This window comes from Mycteria americana, chromosome 7 (assembly GCF_035582795.1).
Source record: "Mycteria americana isolate JAX WOST 10 ecotype Jacksonville Zoo and Gardens chromosome 7, USCA_MyAme_1.0, whole genome shotgun sequence".
In the NCBI taxonomy this organism is placed as follows: domain Eukaryota; kingdom Metazoa; phylum Chordata; class Aves; order Ciconiiformes; family Ciconiidae; genus Mycteria; species Mycteria americana.
In genome coordinates, this window is record NC_134371.1 from 51647954 (window position 1) to 51672923 (window position 24970).

General features: G+C 40.5%; 1 protein-coding gene across 23 annotated transcripts in view; it reads left to right on the plus strand.

Moving 5' to 3' along the window:
- The window catches only part of ZNF644 (zinc finger protein 644), an 82133-nt gene that overhangs the window by 19210 nt on the left and 37953 nt on the right, over positions 1-24970 (plus strand). For 6 of the 23 annotated variants that reach the window (XM_075508406.1, XM_075508410.1, XM_075508422.1 and 3 more), the window contains exon 1: positions 9039-9151. The exons of 2 other annotated variants lie outside the window; for them this stretch is intronic. Coding sequence is in view for 2 of the 21 variants with exons in the window: in XM_075508403.1 (XP_075364518.1) it covers positions 8431-8483 (53 nt within the window). In the remaining 19 variants the exon portion in view is untranslated. Of the gene's footprint in view, positions 1-8337; positions 8484-8629; positions 8784-9038; positions 9152-24970 lie in introns of those variants that run through there. 15 more of the 23 variants (XM_075508404.1, XM_075508414.1, XM_075508408.1 and 12 more) reach the window with 9 other exon arrangements.

Sequence of the window (24970 nt, forward strand, 5' to 3'; positions counted from 1 at the left end):
TTCAAGGGCTGCTAAAACATGGTACTTGGTTCTAAAGGCAAAGGTTTTTGGTGAAGATGTCTTCACTTGGACCTTTGTCCTGACTTCCATCTGGCCAGATGACTTTGAAGTACAGAAATGGTGGAGGTTGACTGCCAAAACCTTTTCCTTTTTGTAAGGGTGTTGAAATGGTGTTCAGCTGAGGGAGGTGACTTTCCCCATGTGCTATCTGTGTCCCTCACTGGGACATGTAGAAGTCACAAATTTGGAGATGGAATGTGCCTGAAATGATTATTGTCGCTACTTCCCCACATTACCATTGCTCAGGTCTCTAATGTATGCTGTAGACGTGGGTGTGACCCTAATGCTAGTCACAGAGGTGGGTGTAGGGAGAAGTGGGGTGTGACACAACTAGAAGGAGACCAGAACATGGCACTCTACAGGTCCTAGTGCAATTTCCTTCTCATCAGTAACAGTTTGCCAGCATAGGACAGTCATGGTGAAGGTCAGGCATGTGGTCGACAGTGGTAGGAGCTGGACTCTTCTGCCCTGTCCTCTACAGGGATATGTTAAGGTTACCAGTGTGACACCTGAAACAGGGAACTTGAAATGACTATCTTTGTATTCTCTCTGTGTGTCATTTCGGCACTATAATGTGAACTGAATCATCAGACTGGGTTAAGCAGAGCTATGATAATTTATACCTATTATATCTAGGTCCTTTCCATCATCTATTGAAGGCCAGTTTATTGCCACAGCTTTCTTCCTCTCCCACTAAATTATAAGTCATCAACAGACTCAGGAAGAAATTTGTTATTGTTTTGTTGCTCATAGCATATTTTCATATATTAATACTTCCTGTGCATGATGCAAATGGCAACCCTCCAAGGCAATACATTGTTGTTTTTAAGAAGGTCGGTGCTATAATATATGGTGGTATTTTCCTACACTAACCTGCTTTCTTGTGATCTTTGAATTCTGCGAGACTTGAGCTCAGTAACTCAGACATGAGGAGAGAGGCGTCAGATCCTCCTGAAGGGAACAAAGGTGTAGGCTTAACTATCATCTTTTTAATATGGGGTGAATTAGAATAACGCAAGATAAAAGAAAATAAGCATAAAGACCGAGGTTAATTAATTACTATTTATAATTAAGCCAGGATTTGTTAACTGATAACATTTATTATGGCGGTACCTGAGGAGCAGCTAAGAATGGAGCCTTGCGTGCCAGGCAGACACTGCTGCCCCAGCAGCTGCTCCTCTCTGAGCAGTGGCAGATGACAATAACACTCCTTAGTGGTGAGACTGAACACAGGAGACAACTGTGGGAGGCTGGGTACGGAGCTGCTGCCCTCCTGACAAAAGCTGTTTTGTGATTGCTAGTGCAGGCCTAGCCAAGGGGAGCAGGTCTGAGCGACAGGCACGGTATTTTCTTACTGGTGCCTACGGACAGAAGCCTAGCGATGGGAAAACAAGAGTGCCAGTTGTCTTTGTTATGTAATGTGGGAAATCTTTTCCTAGCTGGGAGACTTAAAACACTTGTAACAGTACGACAGTCCTAAAGGCAATGAACAGTGGCAAGCAGTAATATTTCCCTAGGTAGAGTTTCTAAATATTCTTCCGTTGCAAAATGTTTTATTTCAGGACTAACGTTACCTTGGGATTACTGTTAAGAAAGCCATAGGTTTTAATGGCGTATAATCTTACCTATACAGTCTTACTGCCCTCTTATTGTTTTACTGGCAATTCTAAAAGTGCAATTGATACTGACAAAGACGACTAGAATATCTTGATTTATAGCAGAGACTAAATTTATAGTATAAATAAAATATATTTTTTATTCTGTCTGAAAAATAGACAATACTAGACAATCCTCTTTAATTAATGTTGACAACTGTATTTCAAAAGAGCCTGTGAAACAAGCAAGCCAACAAAACATGAATCAATGCTCAAACAACAAAAAAAAGTTAAGAAAAGTCATTTTTCCTCTTTCAATTTTTACAATGTTGAAATAAATCAAACTGCTCCAATTCAATCTGTTATTAGTTCTTCTAAAATGTCAATGGAAATATTGTTAATTAGTCTTTGTTGAAACAACCAGTACATCGAGTTCCTAAATTTGTTGATATCGGTGAAATGAGTACTATATCTTTGTAAGAAAGGCCAAGAAACTGGAAACATCTCTGTAGGATGAAAAGAAAAACTCTGTGGCAAGTTGAGCAATAACACATGGATATCTTTCACATCATGTTTCTGGGGCCTTGTTTTTGTAGTTATGAGGGTCTAAGGGCAAAGACAAGACAAACTTTATAGGTAAAGGTAAGATATTTTATGCAAAAAACTTTCTTAGCTGAAAAAAACAGCATTATGTCTTGGGTACTCAAAAACTTCTCTACTGTTTCAATTTATAGTAGTGGATTTAATAAAAGATGCTACTTTTTCCTATAAAAGTCATTTTTGTCTGAAATTCAGACATCAAGGATTATTTCAATTTTGAAAATGTTATGGAAGACAAAATTTTCTACCAAAGGCTACGGTATAAAGATGAGATCAAAGTAGTAAATGGAGAGGGGAAATGGATGGGATGAATGCAATGTATCCATTACATGAATGCATTGCTATTTTGAAAATCATACAGGCTTAAATTGTTCTACAGCTCAAAACTATATAATTTAATCTTTTATCTGTTGTTGTTTTGGTTGCTATATACAGGATAAGCAGAATATTTTGTTATTGAAAGAAATGTGTCAACTGAAAATGAAATTTTCAAAGAATGATGCATATAGTGGCTATATTTCCACGGTGAAGCTTTTTGCATAGAGTTAATGAAGTGCTTGGGGTCCTAGGGAATAAAAGGTGCTATATCAATGTAAGAAATTATCATTAAAAAGTTTTTCCCTCCAGGCATTTGGGATTTTGCTGTGTGTGTTACAAGGAGGCATTTGCAATCTTCTTTCATTCAAAATGCTTCAGCTTAGACCTGCTCCAACTCTCCCTCTGCAGCTTCAGCTACAAAAATGTTTATATGAAGAAACAGTTTCTAAATTGGTTTCAGTTAATCGTATTTTGCTGCTGACATGAAAGAGCCTGCCTTGGTTTAAGCTTTTCATAACCATTTTGAAGACCAAGAGGAAGCAGGTAGCAACCTTCTCTCAAGAGGTTTTCAAATGCTGTTTTAACCATTATTGGGCCTTGACTCCATTGGTGGAGAAATAATACAGGGGACAGGCAGAACTCCTGGAAACAAAAAGCCAGCTGTGCAATAGCTGGCTTAATTTTCAAGAATCGTATCATATGATCCTTTACTGGCCGCACACGTTCTTCCACTGATCTTAGAGTGCCTCATTGGAGGCTGGTCCTAAAATTTCTATTTCATGCACACATGCAATCCCCATTTTGCATCATTTTGTGTATATTTCTCAAGTCTTCTTAATCCAACATGCAACCTTTAAGATTGTCTACTACCTTTCACATACTATAAGCATAAGTGGCAAAGCTGGTGGAATTAGAAATCAAAATGAGTTCTGACACAACTGGACGTAATCTTTTCACTGCACTGCCATTTTGATGCAATGTTGCAGTTATGTGCTCCATGAATTCACACCAAGTGTGGATTTTTCTTTGGATCCACAGATTGTGTGGATCATAAGCATTTTCTAGAGAGTCCACTACTGCTTATGGAATTGGCCCTTTTAGCTCAAGCAGTAAGCTGAGGCATTAAACGAAGTGCTAGATATCTTTAAACTCTTAATAAAATTGGGAGATTTGCCAGCATTTGAACTGTACAGAACTGTTCAGATTTCCTGATGCTAACCATTTTACTTGTTCACAAATAGATGTGAAATACAATAAAACACTGCATCTTCTTCTATCACTTAGTGCTTTTATAGAATTTGGTGTTTTCCTTCAACTATTAATTGCAGAATTGAAGCAAGAATTGCTGTTGCGTAAAAATTAGCTGCTAGGGGACAAAATATATGTAAGTGTGATGACTTTAAAATAATTGGGTACAATAAAATATATGATGCAGCAAGAAGCATAGGGGTAGTATTAATATTTGCTTTTTCATGTTTTTATTGTTTGTATTTGGGTTAGCATGGAGCACATATGACCAAGAATCTTAGAAGAAATCTGTGGATTGCAGGAGATGATAATGTTTCTTGTGTTTAAGAGCAGTGGAAAACTGCCCATACATGCTCCAAAATATCAGAACTTGATTTTATAAATGTATCTTTTCAGAAAACAAGCTTAATTCTCAGAAGAATAACATTAGCATTCATTAGGGGACTGAGTGCTTTAGGGTACTGTTAATGAAATTCATAGCCTTTTGCCTGTGGGCTATCAGTTTGAATTCAGTCTAACTCAGTGGAGATTAAAAATTGGCCTATTTAATGGCCTTTTAGTCATCTCTAATGAGATGAGTTTGGTGGGTCTCAGTCCCATAACATAAACCATTCACACTGCCTTGTCCTAACTGGCAAACTCCAGAGAAACCCAAAAATTTAATGGATTCTGGGGAAAATTCATCTCTGGTACCATGAAAAAACCAAAGAAAAGCAAAATCTTTGATTCACACTAGTTACATGTGAGCACTAAGAAACACATCATTTTTAAATGTGGAATTTATAGTGATAGATGAAGTTTATAAAGTAGCAAATTAGCTGAGCATGTGACATACGTTGCCACACAGCTATACAGAATGTAACATGACGAAGACTCCCAAAGGGGATATCTACACCAGTTGACTGGAAGTTAGTAAATGTGACGCCCATCTACAAGAAGGGCCAGAAGGAGGAACCAGGGAACTACAGGCCTCTCAGCCTGACCTCGGTGCTGGGGAGGGTTATGGAGCAGATCATCTTGAGTGCCATCACACAGCACATACAGGACAACCAGGTGATCAGGCCCAGTCAGCATGGGTTTAGGAAAGGCAGGTCCCGCTTGACTAACCTGATCTCCTTCTATGACAAGGTGACCCACTTAGTGGATGAGGGGAAGGCTATGGAAGTTGTCTACCTGGACTTTAGTAAAGCCTTTGACACTGTTTCCCACAGCATTCTCCTGGAGAAACTGGCTGCTCATGGCTTGGATGGACGTACTCTTCACTGGGTAAAATCTGGCTGGATGGCTGGGCGCAGACAGTTGTGGTGAATGGAGTTAAATCCAGTTGGCGTCCAGTCACAAGCGGTGTTCCCCAGGGCTCAGTATTGGGGCCAGTGCTGTTTAATATCTTTATCAATGATCTGGATGAGAGGATCGAGTGCACCCTCAGTAAGCTGGCAGACGACACCAAGTTGTGTGGGAGTGTTGATCTGCTTGAGGGGAGGAAGGCTCTACAGAGGGATCTGGACAGGCTGGATCAATGAGCCAAGGTCAATTGTATGAGGTTTAACAAGGGCTAAGTGTTGGGTCCTGCACTTGGGTCACAGCAACCCCATGCAATGCTACAGGCTTAGGGAAGAGTGGCTGGAAAGCTGCCCAGCAGAGAAGGACCTGGGGGTGTTGGTCGACAGCCGGCTGAATGAATATGTGCCCAGGTGGCCAAGAAGGCCAGTAGCATCCTGGCTTGTATCAGAAATAGTATGGCCAGCAGGACTAGGGAAGTAATTGTGCCTCTGTACTTGGCAGTGGTGAGGCTGCACCTCGAATCCTGTGTTCAGTTTTGGGCCCCTCACTACAAATGAAGCTGGTGAAGGGTGTAGAGCACAAGTGTTATGAGGAGCAGCTGAGGGAACTGGGGTTGTTTAGCCTGGAGAAAAGGAGGCTGAGGGGAGACCTTATTGCTCTCTACAACTGCCTGAAAGGAGGCTGTAGCGAGGTGGGTGCCGGTCTCTTCTCCCAAGTAACAAGTGATAGGACAAGAGGATACAGCTTCAGGGTGCGCCAGGGGAGGTTTAGATTGCATATTAGGATTCACCGAAAGGTTTGTCAAGCATTGGAACAGGCTGCCCAGGGAAGTGGTGGAGTCACCATCCCTGGAGGTATTTAAAAGACGTGTAGATGTGGTGCTTAGGGACATGGTACAGTGGTGCACTTGGCAGTGCTAGGTTTACGGTTGGACTCTATGGTCTTAAAGGTCTTTTCCAACCTAAACGATTCTATGATTCTATAATATCACACCAATACATCAAATGTTTAAATGTCTCTGGGTTTCATTTCTATCAGAAAAAAATAGGATCAGAACAGATAGCTGGATAGTAACTGCAGTTACAGAAAAAGATGCTGAAAACAATGATTGCCTAGTCTGCTTCCATTACTTCACAGCAGAGTCAAATGCTTCTGATATTTTCTTATGGAGATTTAACTTAGTCTTCAAAAATATTAATGAAGTTTCCAGAACCCTCTAGAGAATATATGCCAGTTTTATTTATCCATATCATAGTAAAACTTTTCCTAATGTCTAATCTAAATTTCTTTTGGTGCAGTTTGAAACTGTTAATTTTTGTCCTCTCTGCAATGGATTTAGCGAACAATGTATTTTTCTCCCCATAGTCTTTTATTCTCTAGACTAAAAAATCTCAAGCATTCCTATGTTCAATTAGGGTCATGTCTTTTAAAAATTTTGATTTTTTTTTTGCTCTTCCCTGTACTCCCTTCTATTGGACTTTTTTGAAAGAACTTTTTCTTGAAATTCAGAGCCCAAATCTGAACACAGTATTACAGCTGAGGCTTTACCAGTATTAAATATGAGGAGAATTTCTTCATAGGTCCTAGATATGACAGTTCTGTTTACATATCTCTCTGTACTGCAGCTTTTTTCACAACGGTGTGACGCTGTTGATGCGTGTTCAGTTTGTGATCTACTCTGATCTCTAGCCCCTTTTCTGAAGACCTGGTGTTTCTTCATCTGTTCCCAGTCTTGTAATTGTGCAATTGTTATTTTCCTACTTAAATGCTGAAGTTGGCACTTGTATTTATTCAGTTGCATCCTATTTCTGCAACCAGTTTGTCAAGAACATTTTGAATTATTTTCTTGTCCTGCAACATGCTTCCAGCTCTGCCAGTTTGGCATTGTTGGCAAATCCAATCAATGTAAACTGCACTCCGTCATTCACATAATTAGACTTGGTACCAAACTCAGGACATACCTATCTCCAAGGAACCATATTTGCTATATCCTGCTATTTTTCACAGTGAAGCATTGCTGATGTAATTTTCCACCACTGCAGGGTCATTTCATTATGGTATGTCTTTTGCTCGCTCAATTAAGAGTTCTCTGAGATGGTGTCAAAAACCTTACTTAAGTCAAGCTGTAACAGATCTATCGCTACTCCCATTCAAGGCCAGTTATACTGTCACAGCATGGGATGAGTTTGGTTTGATATGATTTTCTTGACAAATCCATGTTGGCTGTAACTTATCACTTCATTAGCTACCATGTACTTAAAGATGTGTCATTATTTGCTTCAATACTTTTCTGGGAATAGAGGCTGCAATGATTGACAGTTCTTGGCTCTACCTGTTCCCCCCTTTTGAATTATATGCGCTGTGTTTTTCCTTTTCCTCTCTCCTGAAATCTCAGTTGTCTTCATGAGCTCGCAGTGACGATTGCTCACACCTCTAACGTTGCCTTAATCAACTTCTCACTCTAGTGTGAAATCCTCCGGGCCTAGCAAATCTGAAGAAAAAAAAAGTAATTTATCAAAGCAGTCTCTACGCATTTACTATTCTCCCCTGAATCCCTGCCCTTTTGAATCGGGTTTGCCATCAGAAGCATTAACCTGAAGAAAAAATGGCACCGAATGCTTCTACTTTCTCGGGGTCACCTCATAGCTTCCCGCCCCCCCGAAAGGACTGACAGTCCCCGGGTGGTCTCTCTCCTCGCGTCGCTTCTCTGCTCTCAGGTTTCCTGTTGCCCTCTCACACCGTTCGCCAGCCGCGGTTTGTCGCAGGAGCCCGTCTCTCTCACTGGCACGGCGAGCGCCTTTGTACAGCTCCTGCAGCACTTGACCTAGTTTTCCACTTTCTGTGAGAAAGGCACCGCCAAGCAACTGACACTCCGACTTCCCGCTCCCGAGCGCGCTGCGCGGCTTGGCGCAGGTGAGGGGAGGCCGCGCCGGGCGGGCGGCAGCCGCGCTGGCAGCCTGCCTTCTGAAGAAAGGTCTTTAAGGAAATCGTCCTCCCGCCTGCGGGAGGCATTTCCTCCTTGCCCTCAGAGCCCTGCCGGTAGGGACCCGCTGGAGGCCGGCCTGCGGGGCCGGGGCTGCCGCCCGCCCTGTGGGAGCCGCGCGCGGCGGTAACGGTCGCACACCTGCCACCGGCGGGAAGCGGGGCGCGCGCGCCCCCGGCCGAGCGGCTCGCTGCGGGAGGGGGCTGGGGAGCGGCGGCGCGGGAAGGCCGCACGCATGCGCGCTCCGCCCCCCGGGACGCGTGTGCGTGTGGGGCTGTGTGTCCGTGTGTCTGTAGCCGCGCGCGGAGTGGCGGGGGGCCGGGAAGCTTGCGCGATGACGTCATGACGCCGCGCGCAGGACGTAACCCCGGCGTGACGCACACCCCGGCGAGCCCGTGAGTTTCCCGTTATGCTTTTTTTTTTTTTTTTTAAATGCCCTCCCCCCCCGCCCCCCCGCTGGCAGCCGGGAGGGGAGGGGAGGGAGGGGAGGGGGCGCGCGCCGCTCCGCGCGGCGCCGCGTGAGGCGGGGGTGGGGGCGGCGGCGGCGCGGGCTGAGGCGGGCGCGGCGAGCCGGCCGCCCTAGCGGCGGTTGGCGGGGAGGGCGGCTCTGCCTCCATCCTGCCGCATCGGGGAACATGGCGGCCGCCTCCGATCTGGTGCGGCAGCGAGACTCGGCCGCAGCCGCCCGCGCCGCGGTAAGTGGCCGGGCCCAGGCGGTGGCGCGGCGCGGCGGAGAGAGGGCGGGCGAGGCGGTCCCTTCCCCGGGCCTTCTTGACGCCTCTCTCCGTCCCCGTCGTCGCCCCTCGCCCCCTCCCCGAGCCGGCGAGCGGCCTCCCCGGTGCCCCGGCCGGGCCGGACACAAAGGGCTGTGCCGAGGAGGGTTTTGTTCGGTCACATGAAGCGGCGCAGCCAGTGAGCGCGGAGCTGGGAGGGGGGAGCGGGGCCGCCGCCATTGCCAGGCGCGGAGGAGCTGGGCAGCCCGGTGCCGCTGCGGCGGGGCCTAGGGCGCGGGGAGAGCCACCCGGGGCCGGGCCGCCAGCAGCGCGGGGCCGCGGGGAGCCAGGTAATGCCCCGCGCGGCGTCGCTGCGGCCGGCAGGGGCGGCCGGGGCAGGAGGATGCTGTCGCTCGCGGGTGGCCGGGGTCACCCTGGGGGGCTCCGGCAGGCGTGGGTCCCCTCCCGCCGCCTGTCCCGGCATGCCAGGGCGGCGCGGCGGGTCCTGCTGGGCGGACCTGCGCTCTGCTTCTCGCCGCTTCGCTGCCGCTCGCCTCCCTGGTGCGGGTCGCCACATATGCTGCCCAACCGGGCTCGCGGTCAGCCCGGGAAGGACTGCCTGCTGCTATCCCTGGGGCAGGGGTAACCTACCATCCCCTCCCAGCCCTTCGTTCCCTTCCTTCTCGGCATGAAGCAGGGCGGCTCTGAAATGCACAGTGTTGTTACAAAGGGCTGGCAAGTTCCTGGCCCGCCGTGGGACTGGCCGCTGTGCCCTATGTACCGAGGGCAGTGCCGCTGTCTGCAGTGCGCGGGGCTCCCGGAGCCGAGGTGGTTTACAGCAGCGAAGGAAAAGTTAACAGTTCAGGTATCAAGTTGTGTGTTCGGGCTCCCAGCTGCTTCAGGGTCTGGCTGTTTCTCTGACAAAGTTTGTGTTATATCGGGTTGCAGTGATGAGCATCATCTTGACCAGTGTAGTCTATCTGAAATCTAGAAAGTTTTCTTTCTTCTTATGGCTTATATGTAACCTTTAGTTTACTGGAAATAATTCTGTTGGGGTAGTGTGGGCTATAAACGGACAAGTCACAGTGGTAATAAAAAACAACCATGGCATATCAAAATAGGTTCCCATCAGTGTTGTACAACTCTGGTCCTTTAAGCAGAATCTCATTTGCAGTGATACATTCTGATTCCTCCCCCCGCTTCTAGCACATAATTTAATTATGAAGATTGTGTCATGGAACTTAGCTTTCAGACGCATATGGGGAATGAATGTGCACCAGACTTTAGAGTAAGAAGCCATTTCATGTTGTATAGATTAATGAATTAACACATGGGACAGACACTCTTAAGAGGCTGATAAGCATCTCTGGAATTCCACCACAGAATTGTACCTTTTATTGAGAAGTTTGTGCATTACGTTAATTTTTTTTTATACAAGTTGCAAAGTAATTTTTCATTCAAATGATAAAACAAATCTCTAAAGAGAAGATTCTTCACAGTTAAGAGTGAAGTGCTTCAGAGTTTTGGTAATTTAATGTGATTCTTCTGCGTAGAATTCTTCACTACCTGACTTGAGCAAGGCAGGTGACTTGAGGGCAGAATAAATGGACTGATTAGACAATGCAAAGTAGATCTGGAGGAGCTTTTAGTGGGTCACTTAGATGCAGAGAAAATGCAGCAATTTTCTTACTGGAGAGGAGTTTAAGTAGAGTGCATGGAGGAGCAGTGCAGTGTGACAATCCTATTACACTGACTTATAATCAAAGCTGATGTTGCAAAGCTGTCTAATGTAACTGCAGAGGGATATGGTGCAGAGTTGTACAAGAATTACAACTGGAATTGAAATTAATAACCTTCAAAATATTGTCTTAAAATAGTTTCTTCTGATGTCTAGCATTCATTCAAATTGGATTTATAGTAAAAAACATTTACCCAAGGAACAGGAGTTTTGTGGAGGAAAAAAACCTTATTGTTAACTTCACCAAAAAAACTCTTCTTGTAGATACATTTTTTTCTCTTGTTTCCTCTAATCTGTATGGTATTTTTTATATTTAAAAAATCCTTGGCAAATACCACTGTAACAAAATCGGAGCAAAGGTGTACTACTCTGACTGGTTTTTTTTGTTTTTTAGTTTCATGAAGTCCAGCACCTAGTTTATACTGAGTAGCACTAGAAGGAATACATGTAGGAAAATGTGTATGAAAGTTCATGAGGGAATGCTAAAAGAGAGTATTACTGTCTTGAAATCTCAACAGGTGACCTGGCTAGTAGGAGGAAAAGGCACTGATCACTTAGAGCATCCTTGTGACGTTATTTAGTACAGCAACAATTGATTAAATAGGAGCATCAGCAATTGAATAAACAGGATGTTAAACAATAGTGGCAATGCCTTCCACTTTAAAATAACAGTGTAGGCTGAATTTCAATATGGACACTGAATTCAAGGGTTGTCAGTGGAATTTCTTGTGGAATAGTTTGTGCTTATACTTGCAAGTATTAGCAGAACCTACTAACATGTATAGTTTTTTTTATTCAAGCCTTCTGAAGTCAACTCTGGAGAAAACGGAGCTGAAAAGGGAATAAAATTATCCGTAGTAATAAAACACACACGTGCTCACACACAGTTAATAATTTCAAACACTTTCAGACTTTTTACCAGCTTGCAAAAGATCCGAGAACTTAAAACTGGAAAAAATACAGAATAGTTGTCACTTGCTGTGCAGTTTCACCTGAAGTTGGTTTGAATTAAAGGTCTTTCAACAGTTGCTGATTGGCTGCGTTTGTTTGGCTAGTTCATAAGTCACTTTCCTCATGTTTTTACATTTTCAAACAACTTCTTGTCTTCAACAAAGTTCAAATGATGCGGCTTTTAGAGGACTGTCTTAAGATACTTGTTTTATTCCCTCTATTATTTTAACACCAAATGCACTATTCTGTTACAGTTATTTTAAGCCAAATTGAATTAGTTCTCTCTGTGCTCTGGATTGTGACTATACTGTATGTATTCAGAGATTGGGAGGAAAATAATTTCATAAAATTAGGTTATATCTGAACAATGTTGCACTCACTTAAATTGATTTTGAGACTGGTTTAAGTTGGTGTAGCTTCCAAAGCCCAATTCCTTCAGATGAAACTAGTGTCCACCCAACTTCAGAGTATAAAGATATCCCTGGTGAAATAAACCAAAACAAGTCTGTCTTCTCTAAAAATATGTTCATTTATCTTCTTGAGCACTCTTAAGTATAAGCTGATTTTTGGTAATTAACATTTTTCCTTGCTGCCTTTTTTTTTTTTCCCCAGTGTAGATGCGAACTTCATATAGCTACTGGAAAAAGAGCTTAAGTTACCCAAGGAAACTGTGAATGTTGGTCATTCTGGCTGATGTGCATACAGATACTGCTGGGCTATCTGGGTTAAAGGATTTCATGTAGTTTGATGTATCATGAAAAAATATCCTTTTCATGTTTAATTTAAAAAAAAACCAAAAAGGCAAATGCACTTTCATGCCTGTATACATTGTGTCCCTTAAATCAAAACTTGTGTCAGTTGATAGGAACCATTCACACAAGCAGTGATGGTACACAAGCCATGCCCGTGTTGTTCACAGAGCTGTAGAAAGGCTTCTCTTTGATAGGCAAGGGTGTGAAATGGTCACTCTGACTTCCCCGGTTATGTAAAAATGGACACAAATACAGTGCATCTCTACAGTAATGCTGCAAGGTGTAATTTGATGCTCAAATCATAGCTGTCTGTCAAGAAAGACCATGTAATGAATTTGCATAAACTTCTAATGTGTGTTTTTTCAAAAAATTGAAAAGAGCATGATAGTCACAGGATCAGTCATGTTACCTAGTGTGCGAGGCAGTGTCATGTAATGAGAATTTCATCTTGGTACAAAGTCTACCCCGAATTCTGTGGTATTTACTTGTAAGTGGCGTTGCTTCATTGAAGGAGAGCAAGCTTTTTTAAATCTAAAAGTAAGGAAGTAAAATAATCCAAACAAAAATGAGTATCCAGTTGTGCTGCATTTCTGTCACTGTTCAATGGTACACAGCAGCTGTTATGTTGATAAAATGTTGCAGCAACGCCCTTAGGTTGCCAGTGAGGTTAAAGGGGGGAAAGACAGTGGCTTAAGAGTGAGTATGCAGTTTTGGGTTTTAGTTGCACTAAATTAACTGACTTAGTATTTCTGAGCAAACTTGGTAATACAGAGAACTCTCACTCCAGTAGATGTAATTGTGGTACTCTTGGTATGGGAATTGCTGGCTTCAGATGTGACTAAATCCAGCTACTGGAAATGGTAAATCTCTAGTTGACATTTATTGATTGATACCGAGTGCTTAATCTTGCATATAATTGACTAGTTGAAGGATGATGGGATATTTAGTAATTCAGTATTTCTTGAAAGTTAATCCAGAGGATGTGAAGCTCGTGCTCAAATCACAATAAAGGTCAGATTGCTGGGCTTTGGAATATTTCATGCCTATTGTTAGCGTGTAGTAACTATTTTCCATATGCTTAAAGTTGCAAGTTAGGTGCTTACTGTACTTATAAAAGCTTTGGAGTTCTGGAGACTGTTTGGAGTACAGTCTTACTCTTTTCTGAGTTAAAGTAAAGAAGGTAGAAGATATTTGCAGACTTTTTAATCTAGTCTTTTAATAGACTTTTTAATAGACTTTTTTTAAAAAGACTCTAGTCTTTTTTAATAGACTTTTTAATTAAAAAGTCTGAGATATTTGCAATCAGATTTTTTTTTATAAAGGGACATTATTTTGCATTGTTACAGTTTTTGCTTGCCTTAAATGAGTACTTGGTAATGTTCTTCACAAAGCAGCAGAAGGGGGGGAAAGGATGCATCTTGGGAAACAGGATGGAAGGAATTACAGGTGCCTTATTGATTTGTCCAACTGTAGCTGAAGACAGGGATCAAGATCATTGCAACTTTTCTGTTTTCTGGGCCAACTTAGCACTCCCTTGTAAAAATACTTCCCACAACAAAGTGATAGAACACAGGCAAAACAAGGTGCAAGGTATATGTCTTGTATAATTTACCTTTATTTACAGGCGTACCTACAATTTACCTACATTTACCTGATGCGTCATTTTTTAGTTTGAGTGAAAGAAATGAGGAATTCCTTAACAAATGTAATCATTGTAACGTTGAAAAGTAGTAATGAATCCCTCCTGCTTGCCTCTTCACAGAATACTAATTTGGTGCATTGATAGCATGAGTTGTGCTTTATCCCATCTACCTTCCCAGTTTGGCTCTTTGATGGGGACTGGTATGGGTTTTCCATCCAAAATTTCTTTCCAGCAAAGGCATACAACAGGAGGTCAGGGGACTGCTTTTGGAAAACTACTAGTTATGTCTGCTTCTAAAGCATGGCAGCTCTGAAACTGCTCCTTGCCTGCTGCTGGTAGGAAGTGGTAGGTATCTGTTTCTTGTCTGGCTGCAGTCAGTGGGGTGATGGGTGGTGGTTATGGTTTGGGTTTTTTTGTTTTGTTTTTGTTTTTTGTTTTGTTCTGCTGCTCTTCATAGAGTGTTCTGGTTGGTAGGCTGCCTTTTTTTTTTTTTTTTTTTACTTCAGTTTTTGTCTTCTCGAGTGGCTGTCCTCTGAATATTTCTGCTGTTTGCTTCTGATTCCACTCAGCTCTCCTAGGAACACTATCTATTTGATATAATACTTGACAACTACTTTTTGAAAAAGCCTTTAATGTTCATAATGTTTGTTGCCAATATTTTTCTTCATCTTCAAATGTAGGCACATACAACAGTTTTGTGGCTGTAGAGTTTCAGAAACTATCTCCAGTATTAACTTAATTTTCCAAATTTATCTTTTTTCAGTCAGAAGAGGTAGGAACTTTATAGAATTTATATCCTAAAATGAGGCTCCCAACCACTAAAACAGTGATTGTAGGTTATTGAAGTGTTTATTGTATTTGATTATTTTGTTTGCAAAGAAACTGTGTATTCTTATGCATATTCTTAGGAGCCTTCACCAAAGACACTAGATTCTGTGTTCCCCTGTGGTAATGGGTGGGGAGGACACAGAAGGGGAGAATTTTTTCCGAAAGCTTTTGTTGTTGTTGTTGTTACTATAAGTTGGCTTGATATTAGAAACAATATTTTCAACAGAGGACAGCCTTTGCCTGAAAAGTTCCAATATAAATAACTTTTTTTCTTCATATAGAAGTGCTGGTTTTTGTTGTTTTAACACTGGAGTTGTTATGAGTGTATCTTCTGTGAGAAAGTCTTGATTGTATGTGCTATCACAGGGAGTGGGAAGTGACAGCTCTGCAGCTGGCTTCTCCCAGCTCTCTCCCACAGTGAAGTGGGTACTCTGTCCTCTTCTGCTTCCTTTTTTCTAATATATATATTGACATCGGTGAAATCACCTAATCTTTTCTGTTCTTGAGCAACACTTAAAAACTGAGAACCTGTGGCATGTAATGAAAAGAACTGCATCATATACAAATTATAATAAATGTTAGAACTCTGAGGTTACTTTAAAAACAGTTTTTCATCTTCTGGGAAGTTGAGAACAAAATACTGGTTAGTGCCCCCTACTCAGGTACTTACTAACAACAACAACGAAAATTATGTTGTGGCAGTTTTTTTCTGGGGAAAAAGGGGGAAGATAAGTTGAGGGGACATGTGGTAGTGAATTAACCTAGATAAGATGCGATGAAAAAATTTGGAGGCTTTGGAGCAATTACAGAATGGGAGGGAGTAGAGTTTGCATGTCTAGTATGCAAACTGAACTGAAATGCTGATGAAATTGAGGTGGAAAGGTTGCTTGTGTGGTACATAAACCAAAGATGACTGTAGATACTGTCTGTTGTATATTCTTTCTACATCCTTGCTTTGGGGAAACATCTGAAGGTTTGTTTTGTCTGACTTGTTTTCTTGTAAGTGCTTTGGGATAGTGATTGTCTTTCTCTGTGTCCTTATAAAGCCTTGAATGTATTGGATGATAGTGGCACGTGATGAGAAGTGGTAGACTTGCTCATTAGCTGCTTTAGCACGGATTCTCACAGACCTTTACTTTTGTTAGTGTTTTGAAGTAAGGTAGGTGCATCACTAGTATTCAGTGCCATGTTCCTGTAAATGGCAAGCCCCTGTTCCCAGATTTTCTAGGTGGTGAGACTTACTGGCTAAGTTCACTGTGATTCTCACTGCTATACATGTGGCAGAAAGTGCTGGTGGCTGAGAGAGGTCCAGTTCCTTTCCTGGCCTGTGTGAGCGTTGGAGAAGAAGAGAGGAACAGCTTGACCTGGGTAACAATTTTTTCCTGGACTACGTCTCTACTGCAATTCTAAGACTGCTGTTGCTTTTCACAATTTTACTAGCAGTAATGTGCATTTACAGGCACACAACGTATTTCTGCACAAGGGATAGAACCGAAAATAGAAATGATACCTGGGAGAAACCATTCAGGTTTCTATATAACTGAAGTGTCACACTATTTCTAAAAATACCATACAGGTACTGTGATAATTTATTTTTAGAAATGTCTTTTAGATACTAAAAACAACAATTTGGGAATTTGCCTTCCATTTTTTGGTCCAGTGAAGTTCGAGCAGAGAAGGTGATGTGCAGGAGGTAGTCTAGCAAGGATTTATGTCAAAACCAAACAAATTGCAATGTTATAGTGGGAGGGGGGTTTTTTTGTAATCATGGCAGGAGTTTTGTGTGTGTGTGTGTGCGCATGGTTTATGTGTGTTCCTTTGCCTGTCTATCCAGATAGATCTTTATAAACATGTATATAGAGACAAACAATTAAAATCTTTTTTATTGTTTTCCAGTGTAAGAGTATTGTGTTATGGAACAAGATACAAAGTTCTAAATTAAGGCCATATTTAGGGTAATGTATTGACATTTAGTAAAACTGTGAAGACATCCAGGTTTTGTAGTTTCTTCAGAAGTCCAGCAATGTCCATTAAGGAATTAGAGAGACGGGTTTATACTTTTGCATAAAAAGTATTGCAGTATCCCAGCAGAAAACTTCTTCATGGCATTTGGAGTGTTAATGGTGAGTTAGAGTTTTTTGTCTGTTAAGCCATTTAGAGAAAAGTGGGTTTGTTTGACTTCTATGAAGTGATCATTTTGATGTTCAGAATGTTGGGTGCTGTTTTAAATGAAGTTCTATTTAATATATTTAAAATAGCTTGGCTTTAGGTCCATCTAGTAAGTTGGTCCTGAAGCATGCTGATGCATACTATTTTCAAAGGATGTAAATATAAAGGAGGGAGGATTAATTACTGATCCCTTGTGTTGTGGTTTCCATGATCATCTTAAAACAAAGTCTTCTTCCAACTTAGTAATATTAATACTAGGACCCAGGGTGATTTGGTTCAAAGTAGTCTCTCTGTGACTTCACTTGCATTCCACCAAACAGTTTTACCTTAACTTTTCTTTCAGTTTTTTAAGTCATCTTCTGGAATGCCATTTTCAGCAGGAGAGAGTGCACTGTCTTCTACATGCTTGAAGTAGTCCTTTTCCTTCATGCTTTCTGCTGTAGATTCATTAGCATTTCTTCCTGGCCTTAAAGGAGATTTTAGCATTCAGAAATGAAAACCAAATCTGTATGATGTTAATCAACAGCTTATTTGAAAGAATACAAAAATATTAAAGTGTTACCTTTTGTTACCATTACTTTTCTATTCAGAATTCACAGTTTGTTTTTAATAGGACAAACCTATTAGTGTAAAAAAGGCAACCAGACAAAAAAAAAACCCCAAAACCAGAAAACGATAAAAAACCCACCCTAAAACCCCCTCACCTTTTCTTTAGTCTTCCCTTCAGTGCAAATCTGAGTGTTTTAAGACTGCCTATACCTCATAAAAAATTAAAGACACAAATATCACATTCTTTTCCTCTAAATATTGTAAATTCCCAGCAATTTTCTGATAGGCTTAAATAGTTATGGAATAGCTTTGGTTAGGGTATTCGGATGTCTAATTTTGGAGAAGTTGGCCTGTTCTGTGCTGTAACTTCTTTGTTTTCTGTTTTATTTGTTCTCTGAACTTTCTTTAGTTTTGTGAATCTGGGAATAAAGACAAGTTGTTTCTTAAATTAAATTTGTAGTCATACCTTATGTATTTGTGTACTTTTAATGGAGTTCTGGAGAGTAGTTCATGGCTCTTATTTTCTCTGAAGCTGTTTAAAGTTGATTAAATAGGAATACAGTAAGTTCTGAGCACTTTTATTAGAATTGCACTAATTTAAGTATGCTTCTATATGTTGTCCATGAACTTTAGGAAAAGTTCCTCTCTCCTTTAATCCATTTAAACCAGAAGATTTCACATTCATAGATATTCTCTAAGCATTTAGTGTTGGTTATAGTTTCTTCAGTGTTCCCGCTGAAAACAAACATGAAATACTGGAGCTAACCTTGAAAATCTAGCTTGTATGTTTACAAAATTCCCAATAATGAGCTAAGATGGGCCAGTCAGTGGGCAAATAGTCAACCGTAATTACGGGCCTAAAAGTAGGCACAGAACCTCTGTTGACTTAGGTGACTAAGTTTTTGGGACATATTTATTAATACCTATGTGAATTTATGAAGCCTTGGCAGGAGGTATTCTGGTGGTTGTTTTGTTTTAACTGTGGGTGTCCAACACAATGGCAAAGTTTCCTTTATCTTAGGTGCTCACTGTCATTTGTTTTAAGAAGCTTTGTTATTAGTGCACATACAAGCTGTTAACTTGCTGGAAGAAAATATTTCTGTCTCAGGGTTATGTGCTTTTTAAGGTGCGAGGGAGGCATGGGAAACATACTGGTTTCTTTGCCTCAGTTAGAAAACTGTCATTTGTGTCTGTCTGTATTCTGAAATGGAGTCGTTATGTGAATGGCTTGTGCCAACTGTGTGTATATTTATTTTATACTCTTGATTTTATACAACCTTAGCCCATGCAGGTCCGGTTCTTTTGCACTGTCCCGGTAATCCAGTGTAATGTGTATGAAACAGGCTTAGAGTGTATGTTTTGTCTCTTCTGTTTCTTGGGCTACTTTTGAAAGTTCGGTTGGGAAATCTGTTTTGGTCAGGAAAATTGACAAATCAAGTGTATATATTTTTTTTTAGCCCCAACCAGATTAGGTGCCTAAGGACAGCCAATGGGCTGGATATGCACAGGTGAGGATAACTAGCGTGGCATGCTTTTTGCTGTTGTCTTTTATGAAAATCTTACAATTTCTTTGGGGGTGTACCAGAGGATGCTATCCTGTAGCAAGAACAAGGGTATTCACCTTGTAATTCATCATATGATGGAGACATAGGCACTTTTATCATGAGATCAGTATTTCATATGAGTAGCACTGTATGTCACGTGACCAAAATGGAGGTGATGAAGTAAGCCCAAACACATGCGATGTAATGGGTTTTCTGTTTTGTGATGCGGCAGGTATGTTGTGACCCTTAAATATGTTTGTTAGAACCTGTATGCCCTGTGTCAGTTCATTGGTTGTGTATCATTATAGCTAGCTAGTGGAAACGAGGCCAGAAGATACATGTTTGCAGATGTGACAAGGCAGCAAAATACAGTATACTTTACTATGTGTATGCAAATGAATGGAGGCAAGTCTCTGCATGAAACACTGCATGCTTACACCTGAAATCACAGATATCTTACTACTAAAAAAATACAAGTTGGAAGGACTGAGTTTGTTCATTGGCTGTCCTGTGTTTGGAAGGATTAATTCAAATAGTAAAAGAATCAAAGATAGAAAGCTTTTGCCCAGTTGATGGCTAGGCAAAAGGAAGTGAACAGTGGAACAAAGTTCACAAGCATTTAAAGGGTTCAAGTTTGAAGAGAGAAGGATTAATGAAGCCCTAACCTTGAAGTGAAGACTGTCGCAGAGACTCCATGGCAGTTTATTAAACGGCGTAGAAAGCAGACTTCAAGGTACCATGTGATTTGGGTAGAGAAACCTTGGGATAGATCTTGAGAATATCTATCTGCTTTGTAGCAAAATGCTTTTCATAGAATAATTTTTGAGCAAAGGCTTAGTAACTTTACAAGACACTTGGAAATTGTACTATAGGAAACAGTCCTGTATGGTGATGAATTAAGTGTGTTAGTAATAAAACTTGTGGACACTGTCTGATTGAACGCAGGGCCTGTGAATAGGAGCTTGCTAATGAGACATGGATGTTGTGTCAGAGCTGATCTGTGGTTGTGGTGCTGGTGATGTGTGGCTGGTACGATGGAGTGTTCAAAATGGTAGCTAGTGGTCTTGACCTACATTTCAAAGAGGTGTGGGGAAGGCATTTGCTCCCATTTGCTTGCCAGGTGTGGTAGTATAACCTGGGTTGTTCCTCTTTAGGGGGGAAAAAAAAAAAAAGACCTAATGCAGCTGTCTAGCATAACGATGTAAAAATAAAACCCAATTGGTTTAATTATGTCACATTGCTACAGCTTATCTAAAGTAGGAAATAGTTTTTTTCCTATTTATGTAGGTGGTGGACAATGTTGGAAGCTTAAAGTGCCACCAAACCAAGAGTAAACACTGAGTAGCTCAGTGAGGAATGGATTTTTACTTATTTTAAAAACCATTTTCAATAGGTATTAAGGTGATAGTGTTGATAGCATATTCTAACTTTACTCCTTCACCAAAACCAATCCTCTGTCATCAACAAGCAGGCTTCTGCAAAATGAAGGAAAGGCTTTAGGCTTTATGTTACTGGTTAAGTATATGCGACTCCCCAAAGTGATCTTTCATAGATTATAAGTAATTGCATGTATACGAACCCAATTAGAAAGCGAAGTATTTTGTAGCTTCACTTCAAATCTGATAAGCAGTAGTTGAATCCTATTGTATAAAACATATGTATATTTTATTTGGACAAAACTATTGCAGGAGGAATGCTGGTACTGGAATTTATATTTTTTGGTGATCATTTTATATGGTTATTTTCTTCATACTGGAACATTCATTGGAGTGGCAGCTTAGTCCTCTGATAAGCAAGCAGGCTCTTTGGGAGTTAGCAGTGGTGTTTAAAGACACTAATACTCCAGAGTTTCTACTCTGTCCTCTGCTGGAGGTTACTGTCATAGGGATATCAGAATAAAATGTCTCTGCCACACCAATTCAGAGTTCAGCATAAACCTGCCTTCATTTTAAGCTTAAGCCCTTACATATGAGATATCTTTTACTAGTTTATAAGCAGAGGTTTACAAATACTTATGGAAATCTAAGTGTGCATGAACTCTCTAGGAAATTTTTGTTAGGTTTTACATTTTCAGATGCATAGAAAATACACTTCCTCTGAGGCTATGAGCAGGAGATTCCCTTTCCTGCCATGGTCTAGGGGAAATGTCAGAAATGCTGTCTAGACAGACAACAGCAGGCATTAGAGCTCGTGATCCCAGCATAGCTACTCATTCAACTGGAACAAACTTGTGAGGAACTGAATTTGGACTTAGGATCCGGTTTTGCAGGGGGTACTTATGCACTAATACCAGTTCGCTATTTCCTCCTGTTGCTCTTACGAATGGTTATGTATTTCAGTTTTAGTGCACTCCTACCACTGCTTTCTTTCAAACTGTCATGGTACAAGAAAGGGAGATTTTTTTTTTTAATAAAGAAGTGAAAAAAGTGTCATTTATCTCTATTTTGAGCTGTAGGATTTTAGGTTCAATCTTTTTTAAAAACTGCATTGAAGTCTTAAGAAAGCCAGGAAAGTGTTTCAGGTGTTGTCATTTTTAAGACTGCAGAAATGTAGAGGAGGAGTTGGAAATGAATGTGTATGCTAGTTTTGTCTTGAAATGGTTTTCTGAATACAGACAATTCAGAGAGATGTCAATCTACTAAGAAATTGCTTTTGGCTACAGCACCTGCTTTGATTTTGTAATCTGTGATCTGAGAAGGAGTTCTCTGTGGCTGCTGTCTGTAATGACCAAGGCTATAAGCCTGCTACCTGTAATCTTGTCTTGGGCTGTATTCTTAGAGCCTGCAGGTTAAAATAATGAATCGTATCACTATGCTTCTCTTCCAGTGTCCTGCAAACTGTTTAGTCTCCTAAATGTAGCATTTTTTAAAAAAAGTGGACTGCTGTACTGTTATATTTTCGTTAGTGTAAACTGAAATTGTGTCGAGTCCAGCATTAGAGAATACTGTTAGGTAAGTACATTACACTGAAGAAGACAGTCTGGAGGAAGGTGTCTGAAGTATGTAGCCAGAGAGAAAACTGCTGAGCAGTTTGCCGCCTTTGGGTTTGAACAGAGATTGCAATAGCGACTGTTGGCTTTGGAACAGTGTTAAAGCTGAAAGAAAATGGCTACCAGAAATCATTGTTGCTACAGTAACAACATGGCTTGACTATTAATGTGCTGCTTTAACTGCTATTAGAAATGTAGTGCGAGATACTGCTTTTAGGTAAAAGTGTCCTTAATGGGAACAGAGATTTAAATCCATTTAGATATTAATGGGTATCATCAGGCTTCTTGTTTTAGAATACCAATCTATTTATTGGAAAAACCCATTTCTAGTAAATATTTTTTTAAAACCTAAGTACTGCTTTTTCTACCCCAAAAAAATGCTTAATGGTTTTAAATGGTATTAATAAACATAATGTCCTTATAAAACAACTTGCAGAAAAAAACCCAGTACAGAGTATTGATCTCTTATGGTAACAATTTTTTTTAAAAAAAACTGATACTATTTCACAAAGTATGTGGTATCTGGTAACATAATTCTGGCTTTCAGAAATTAAGCCCTTAACGTTTGGGGGTTTTTATGCAGCAAAGCTTTTGCTTAAGATATTTTTGTATTTTGAGTTAAAAATAAAAAAATATGGCCAACCTAAATCCTGTTTGAAGGTTTATAAATAAGGATCAGATTCTAGAATGAAATCTACTCAGGGATCTGCATTGTATTTTATTTCATAAGGATGTAAGTGTATGTTTTGTAGAGTAAACTTTTTGCAGGTTTTTTTTTTATTAATAGGGCAGAGTGCAGCTATGTTGAAGAATTTCAGAGGTGTGTAATGCCGTATGTCAGGAAAGGGATATGTGAAGTGCAGTGAATGTGTGAAGATTAATTGATGCATTTCTGTGTGTGTCAGGATTCCACAGGTGGCCACACTTGATGGCAGGTATGGACTGACAATAAACTGTGTCTGCTCTTCGTCAAAGTCCCATATGTGTGATGTGTCTTGTATACCTATAGCAGATCCCATTTTTCTGTAGTTCTTTTAGTTTTGGGGAGGTTTTGGTGAAGTTCTCTGTCAGACTTCCTGACTGAAAAGGCACTGGATTCATTCAGTAGCGATGGAGCTGATAAACTATTCTCTGTTCAGGGGACTTATGAAAGATTATTCAGTGGTCATTGGTAAAAATTAAGAAGGCCTTTACTTGAAGTATGCATCTAAAATATATGGTTGCCTATGACTTGGAATGCAAGTATCTGTACTTAAACATGGTATTTCTCAAGTAGCACACATGCTTTGTTTACTTTGATCGTACATGCATATTATTTTTATTGTACAATCTTCTTTCATTCCTTCCTTCAGTATCTTGTACAAAACAGTCTTCTAAGTGATTTCAGTGGAACCCTGCCTCATTTACAGGCATATGTGCCAAATACGTAAAATGCAACTTCCAATTTGCATTTTTAAATGGGGAAAAAGGGGGATGCACTAATTTGATGTACACAATCTTAACCTGAACTTTTTTTATTCTTATGCTTAGCTTTGCCTCCTTCATGTTTTTATTAAAATTCTGTGGGTTTTGTAGAAAGAAGAGGATGACACTACAAATGTCTAACACCACTGTGCAGTTTGGTATTTTAAAAACAAACCTTGAAATGTAACAGGCTGTTTTCTTAAAATGAGGACATGAAAGGTGCTGCCTCAGATGTTTCTAAAATTTTTTTTTTTAAGACACAAAACGCATGTTTTTGAACTAAGGCTGTTGGTTCCTTAGAAAAGCACTTCAGTGAGGAAGCTTTCTGTTTTGGATTTCTGATTACTTAGTTTCAGCCGAGAAACTGGGTGTGCAAACTTGGACTAGAGGTTTGTAAGGAACCATAATCAATTTCTATGAGGTAGGCAAGATCTCATGTAACTGTCTGTTTTCTGCATTCATGCAGTGCTTATAGTCAGAGGGTATGTCACTGTATTTTGGGATGCTGTATGTAAAGCTTATGTGATGATATGATGGAGTATGTAGTAATTCAGACTGGAGGAAAGAGTGATTCTTTAGCTGAAGGGTAGAGGCAGTTCCTGCATAGGTCATGTATTGACGAGATTTTGCTGACAGCATAATGAAAGAAGTGTTCAATGTCAAGGATGATGCCAAGGTTACGTACAGTGCCATTAGTAGTTTGGAGTAGAATGGAGAGATGATGTCATTCTGTGCTTTAAGCTTTTCCTTTTTGGGAGAAGCTGTTGTATTTACGGTATATAAATGCAGCAAATGAAGAGCTAGTCCATGTGGTCAAGATAAACAGGCTGAAGTGTGACTGAAAACGTCCAGGTGTTTGTTATGCAGGTGGTATGTCGATCTGTAGCTTAAACTGATAGAGAAATCATAAAGAAGGAAGGTGAATTATTTCTCTTCAGCTTATTGCTTATGTTAAGGTAATCCTTGTTGTGAAGAATGCCATTTGATTTAGTTGGATATTGATGGACTGTAAACTTATTTATTAAATATCAATGATACTTAGAGTGTTACAACTAATCTTAGCTGAGGGGGAATTGCATTGATAAGTAACCTTCAGAAACAATATATTAATATTGTCTCTTAAGGCCTTGAAGTTCTAAATGTTTTCAGAACTCCATCTTTAAACTTATGCTTCAGTTTAGTGCTTTTATGATGCTTTCATTTGCATGTTGATTGTTACGTATTTGGTTACTGGATAATGTACGCTCAAAGTAAACAGTTCTTAAATTATGCTCATTTCCCCTTGCTTCTCTGTAGACATCTTTCCATCTTTATTGTGTGCCTATTGTGTACATCTTTAAATGCTTACTTCTTAATCTGTTTAGTGATGGAGAGGAAGAGTAACCTTTTTGACCAATATATGTTTCGTTAGTCCAAACCCCAGTCTACCTAGAATATTTTTCTCGCTGATGGCTTTTCCATTTTTTATTTACATAATAAAGATTTTTGAAATAGTAATTAAATCTGTTGTTTGACTTAATTGATGGTAAAAACACAAGTTTTT